This window comes from Nomascus leucogenys, chromosome 18 (genome assembly GCF_006542625.1).
Source record: "Nomascus leucogenys isolate Asia chromosome 18, Asia_NLE_v1, whole genome shotgun sequence".
NCBI classification, from domain to species: domain Eukaryota; kingdom Metazoa; phylum Chordata; class Mammalia; order Primates; family Hylobatidae; genus Nomascus; species Nomascus leucogenys.
In genome coordinates, this window is record NC_044398.1 from 18803215 (window position 1) to 18810018 (window position 6804).

Here is a 6804-nt window from a genome sequence, read left to right on the forward strand (position 1 = left end):
CAGGTGATCCACTCGTCTCAGCCTCCAAAGTGCTGGGGTTACAGGCATAAGCCACTGTGCCTGGCCTCAAGCCTTTTTTTTTCCTTGCCTCAGCCTCCTGAGTAGCTGGGATTACAGGCGTGAGCCACCACGCCCAATTATTTTATGTGTGTGTGTGTATTTTTTTTTTTTTTTTTTTTAACAGAGATGAGGTTTCACCATGTTGGCCAGGCTGGTCTTGAACTCCTGGCCTCAAGTGATCTGCCCACCTTGGCCTCCCTGGCCTCAAGTGATCCACCCACCTTGGCTGGGATTACAGGCATGAGCCACAAGCTTGTTCTTTTTAATGGCTGTTTAGCATTCTGTTATGTGGACTTATATATATAACTAAATATTATTTTCCTTTTTTTTCTCTTTTTTTAGAGACAAGGTCTCACACTGTTGCCCAGGATAGAGTACAGTGGTTCAGTCAGGGCTCACTATAGCCTCGGCCTCCTGGTCTCAAGCAAATCAGCCTCCTGTGTAGCTGGGACCACAGGCGTGCACCACCACACCCAGCTGTTGCTTATTATTATTTTGTAAGAATGAGGTTTCACTATGTTGTCCAGGCTGGTCTCAAACTCCTGGGCTCAAGCAGTTCTCCCATCTTGGCCTCTCAAAGTGCTAGGGTTATAGGCATGAGCCACTGTGCCCAGCCTATTTTCCTCTCTTTGACATTTAGATCATTCCCAATTTTTTGCTACTAATAAATCAACCTGCAGTGAGTTATTTTTACATAAAAATGTTTGTGGGCATTTCTGAGTTTTTTTCTTAGGATATATTCCTAGAAATCTACATTTTAAAAACATATCATTACTTCTTTATTGGGGGTGCAAGACCTTTTCTTTTTTTTTTTTTTTGAGACGGAGTCTCGCTCTGTTGCCCAGGCTGCAGTGCAGTAGCACAATCTCAGCTCACTGCAACCTCTACCTCCCGGGTTCAAGTGATTCTTCTGCCTCAGCCTCCTGAGTAGCTGGGATTACAGGCACACACCACCACACCCAGCTAATTTTTGTATTTTTAGTAGAGATGAGGTTTTCACCATGTTGGTCAGGCTGGTCTCAAACTCCTGACCTCAAGTGATCCACCCACCTCGGCCTCCCAAAGTGCTGGGATTACAGGTGTGAGCCCCCATGCCCAGCTATTAAGTCTTTAAGATAATCAAAACATGTCTTCAAACGTGAACAATGGTGGTGTAAACCAACAAGCCATGGGTTCCTTTTCTTTATCTGTGGCAAAAACAAAACAAAAACAGATGAGAGACATTACTCCTTGATAGGTGACTAGGAATTTTGATTTGCAAAATTTTGAGAAATTTAATTTCTTAAGGATTGGTTATTTTTAAGCAATATGCTTTTTCTGAAAGGCTAGCTATAATAGGCATTTAGAGGAAAGGGAAGGGAAAGTAACATTTGAACATCAACTGTGTGCCATAATGGTTATAAGGATTAGGGGGATAGAGATGAACAAGACATTGTTTCTACTTACAGGAAGTATACAATTTAGTTGGGGAGACAAACAATAAACAGGCAAGTTGAACTTAAGAACAAAGCATGAGACTTTAACAGTCAGAGTGATGGAATTGAGTAATCAGCTGTTTAGAGGAAGACTTATTAGACAAAATATATTTGATATATTTTAATGTAATGGACAGTTGATGGAGAGTAGCAAAGTGGGAAACGGGAATGTTGAAAACCAAAAATAGGCTGGACGCGGTGGCTCATGCCTGTAATCTTAGCACTTTGGGAGGCTGAGGCGGGTGTGGATCACAAGGTCAGCAGTTCAAGACCAGCCTGACCAACATGGTGAAACCCTGTCTATACTGAAAATACAAAAATTAGCCAGGCGTGGTGGCACGCGCCTGTAATCCCAGCTACTCAGGAGGCTGAGGCAGGAGAATCGCTTGAACCGGGGAGGCGGAGGTTGCAGTGGGCCAAGACTGCACATTGCACTCCAGCCTGGGCAACAGAGCGAGACTCTGTTTAAAAAAAAAAAAAAGCAAAAATACTTTTTTTTTTTTTTTGTGACAGAGTCTCTCTCTGTTGCCCAGGCTGGAGTGTAGTGGGTGTGATCTTGGCTCACTGCAACCTCTGCCTCATAGGTTCAAGAGATTCTCATGCCTCAGTCTCATGAGTAGCTGGGATTACAGGTGTGCACCATCATGCCTGGCTAATTTTTGTATTTTTAGTAGAGACGGGGTTTCACCATGTTGGCCAGGCTAGTCTCAAACTCCTGGCCTCAAGTGATCTGCCTGCCTTGGCCTCCTGAAGTGCTGGGATTACAGGCGTGAGCCACTGTGCCCAGCCTACCAAACAGTATTGTGAGTTAGCTGAAGCAAGGCATATGTGTTAGATAATGGCCTAATATAGCTTGTTCCTCCTAGAAAAGAACATTGTAATATTAAAAATATAATAATTTGCTTTTCTCTTCCATATGATTTCTCATAAAAGTAATAAATTTCACAGGAAGATATTGGCCACTTCAGATATATAGAAGTTTTTCAGGGAACTTACTGTTTCTGACTAGAATATACTTGATACTGGATCTGAGAACAGATGTTTTTCAGAAAATATAAACTTCTGTGAAGGCAGCTGTCAAATAATTGAGGTGCTATTGTGAAGCCTTTAAAATGTAAAGAGCACTTTGGATTTTTAAAGGTTAACTTATTTGATAAGTGTACCTTTGTATTAGTAAACGTACTACTTCAAAGTAACAAATGAAAGTATAATGCCTTGGTTAGAAATTCAAGTTCCCTTTGAAGCCAATAATTCTGTTATTTTTAATATCTTTAGGACACAGAGTCTGGGATCTAATAATTCAGTCATTTTGGATGGACTAAAAAGAAGACAGAATTTTCTGCAAAACGCTGAAGGCACAAAGAGCAGTCAACCACTCACATCCAATTCCTTACTACCACTAACTCCAGTTATAAACGTTTAATTTTCTTTTGGAAACCTATTTTTTTTTCTTTGTAAAAAGGTAGAGCATTACTACAGAATCTTTCAATCACATAAGAATTGAGTATATAAGAATCGTGTAAAGGCAAGCATATCTATGCTATTAACCACATTACATCTTTTGTTCTAATTACTGGCTTTTTTTCCTTTTTTGGTATCTTAAGGCTTTTTGAAGCTTATTTTACTGTGAGTTTATTGGGAGTATATAGATTATTTTCAATTAAAAAGTGGAATTATTGGTCCCCTTCCAATTGTAATTAACTTGAATTTTTATACATTAGTTTCTCAAATATATAGAATGCCAATTTACTTCCTGTGGTGAAATTTTTTTTTAACCTACACTAATATTGAGTTCTAAGTTAAGTGGATCTCACCAGATTTCAACACAAAATCAGAAAACAGTGTGTGTTGAAGCAGTGTCTGTTGCAAGAAAACAGTGTCTGCTGCAAGGTATCTATGCAACCCTAAGTCTTTACCATTACCAAGAAAGAATTTACATAAATGTGTTGACTACTTTGCAACAAGAATTCCTTTAATCACTGCTACCCAGGGTCTTCTCTTTGACCAGCTTGGACATGAACAAATGGTTCCCAATGTGACTGACAATGTCGAAAATTCCTGTGGCAAGAGGCATCTGGCTGTACTACTGTTCCTCTGGTTCCTCCCTACATTTCAGGCCTTCTTTGGATGGAGTCTTGCTCTGTTGCCCAGGCTGGAGTGGAGTGGTGCAATCTCGGCTCACTGCAACCTCTGCCTCCCAGGTTCATGCCATTCTCCTGCCTCAGCTTCCCGAGTAGCTGGGATTACAGGCACCTGCCACCACACCAGGCAAATTTTTTGTATTTTTAGTAGAGACGGGGTTTCACCGTGTTAGACAAGATGGTCTCGATCTCCTGACCTCGTGATCCACCCGCCTCGGCTTCCCAAAGTGTTGGGATTACAGGCATGAGCCACCGCACCTGGCCCAGGCCTTCTTTATAGATGGCAGTGAGAAGTCAGATGGTGGAGACAGAATGTGGAGATAGAAGGGAAGCAGAATGGTTACCAAATGGCTTGGGAGTAAAAGGGAGGTTCTGAATGAGAGGTTTAGAGAAAGGTGGAAGGAGTCTGGTAGACATTTAGCAGTTCATCTGCATTTTGGTCCATTTCCACTCATGGTAAGACCTAGAATTTTATCTGTTAAGCCTTTTCAGACCAAGTAGTAGAATGGGCAGTTCTCCTGGGTTTGGGGAACATGGAGCAATCAAGACTGGTTTCAGCATGTTGAGAAGATGATGGTGCTGATTTATGGTTGAGGGAATGTTTTTTCTTTTCTTTTCTTTTTTTTTTGAGACAGCGTCTCGCACTGTCGCCAGGGCTGCAGTGCAATGGCATAATCTCGGTTTACTGCAACCTCTGCTTCCCAGGTTCAAGCGATTCTCCTGCCTCAGCCTCCTGAGTAGCTGGGATTACAGGTGTGCACCACCACGCTCGGCTAATTTTTTGTATTTTTAGTAGAGATGGGGTTTCACTATGTTGGCCAAGCTAGTCTCGAACTCCTGACCTCGTGATTCGCCTGCCTCGGCTTCCAAAGTGCTGGGATTACAGGCATGAATGACTGAATAATTGGAGTGTCTCTTTCTGACTCTCACCATACTGACAACAATGAAGTCCAGAGAGAAGCCCGGCACTGGAGAACTTTGTGCAGTCCCTGTGGAAGTGCAGATGACATTCACTGGTCTCTTTTGCAGTGGTCAGATCACTCACTCTTGACTATTGGCTTTCAGTGGACCCCAATTGACTGACATACCATTGCATTCTGAGAAGATTAATTGTTGTCAAAACAGCAGTGTAAACCCTGCTGCCAGTACCAAGAGAGGTAGGTAATCTGGTATAGAAAAGACTTGTAGGGGAAGTAGAGGTGAGAATATTGTTTTGGGGGGTCTTACAGCATGGAATCAGCACCAGTGAATGGAAGTTAAGAGAAGTATTTTAACAACGAAAAAAAAATTTTTTTTTGAGACAGGGTCTCTGTCACTCAGGCTGGAGTACAGTGGCATGATCATAGCACACTGCAGCCTCGACCTATTGGACTCAAGTGATCCTCTCACTTTAGACCCCCGAGTAGCTTGGACTATAGGCGTAAGCCACCAGGCTTGTCTAATTTTGTTTTTTGTAGAGACAGGATCTCACTGTGTTGGCCAGGCTGGTCTTGAACTTCTGTCCTCAAGCAATCTTCCCACCTGGGCCTCCGAAAGTGCTGGAATTATAGGTGTGAGCCACTGTGCCTGGCAGAATTTTCTATTAGACAAAGCTATCTGAAGATGAAGTAGGCAACTTTGGAAAAGAATGAATTTCCCATTGTTTAGGGCATTCGAACAGAAGCTTGGTGATCCCTCTACTGATATGTTGCAGAGCAATTTCCAGAATTTAGTTTAACTGGCTGGCTGAACTATATGATTTTGGAGAATCCTTCCAACTGTAAGGTTTTTTATTTGTTTTGTTTTTTTAGGAGATGGGGTTTTGCCATGTTGTGCAACTAATGAAGTCCATCTAATTTTGCCACTGGATGCATTATGACACTCTCCCTGTGTTAAAGGAATGTGTTAAATGAATCAAGCTCATTATGAAACCAGTAAAATTTTCTCCTACAAAACTCATCATATAACACAGATATTAAAGATGGGAATATGTGCGATTAAATTGTTTGGGAGATTATTCTCTAAAATAGGTGACCTGCATTTTTCTGCCCAGACATAACTGCTTTTTGTGGCAACTTTAGTTCTTGATTTATCTTTCCCTTTTCTTTTTTTTTTTTTTTTTTTTGGAACAGGGTCTTGCTCTGTTACCCAGGCTGGAGTGCAGCAGCGAGATCTCTGCTCACTGCAGCCTCCATCTCTCAGGCTCAATCAATACTCTTTTTTTTTTTTTTTTTTGAGACGGAGTCTCGCTCTGTCGCCCAGGCTGGAGTGCAGTGGCGCAATCTCGGCTCACTGCAAGCTCCGCCTCCCGGGTTCACGCCATTCTCCCGCCTCAGCCTCCCGAGTAGCTGGGACTACAGGCGCTCGCCACCACGCCCGGCTAATTTTTTGTATTTTTTAGTAGAGACGGGGTTTCACCGTGGTCTCGATCTCCTGACCTCGTGATCCGCCCGCCTCGGCCTCCCAAAGTGCTGGGATTACAAGTGTGAGCCACCGCGCGGCTTCGGGTCTTAAAAAAAAAAAAAAAAGTGCCTAATGCAGGAGGTACCTAATATTATTATACATATATATGTATGTATTTTAATATATTTTATAGTAACAAAACTTGCTTGATAGGTAAATACATGGCCCACTATACAGATCCCCTGTTTTTGTCAGGTTGTCTGGAATTCCTCCATTACAGATTTAGTCCTTTGGGAAGGTTATAGGATGTATCTGCCATCAAAATCCAGGTATGCCACGGGGAGGTATTATGCCTTTCACTAACAAGTTTTCAGTTGATAGCTTATTTTATAAGTAGGAATAAAATATGCAAAATACGGGCTTATTGTAGACATCCATACAACATTTCATCCTCTCTCATCTGAGATTTCAGACTCCTAGGGATCCCTGGCATAGCTAGGTTTTTTGCAAACTATTTTCATTATTTCGAAAGTCCTAATAGAAATTGTACTTAATTCCTTTGCCTTACTCTAACTCCTTGCTAGCTAAAAGATCATTGCTTTGCAAATAGTTGAAATTACACCAGCTCAGTAATGCAACACTATCCCATGCTGGTGTGGCAGTTAAACTGCATTTGTATCTTATTCATAGATTAGAATAATGACCATGGATCAATTATCCCTAAATACAATTTATCAGACAAAATG

At 41.8% G+C, this 6804-nt stretch overlaps 1 protein-coding gene across 3 annotated transcripts in view; it reads left to right on the forward strand.

Moving 5' to 3' along the window:
* STOX1 (storkhead box 1) overlaps window positions 1–3284 on the forward strand; it is a 65622-nt gene extending 62338 nt beyond the window's left edge. For 2 of the 3 annotated variants that reach the window (XM_030799145.1, XM_030799147.1), the window contains one exon: window positions 2811–3284. In XM_030799145.1, coding sequence (XP_030655005.1) covers window positions 2811–2831 — 21 coding nt within the window. In that variant the 3' untranslated portion in view covers window positions 2832–3284. The remainder of the gene's footprint in view (window positions 1–2810) is intronic. The other variant, XM_003258199.4, reaches the window with a different exon arrangement.
* Window positions 3285–6804: the final 3520 nt, after the last annotated feature.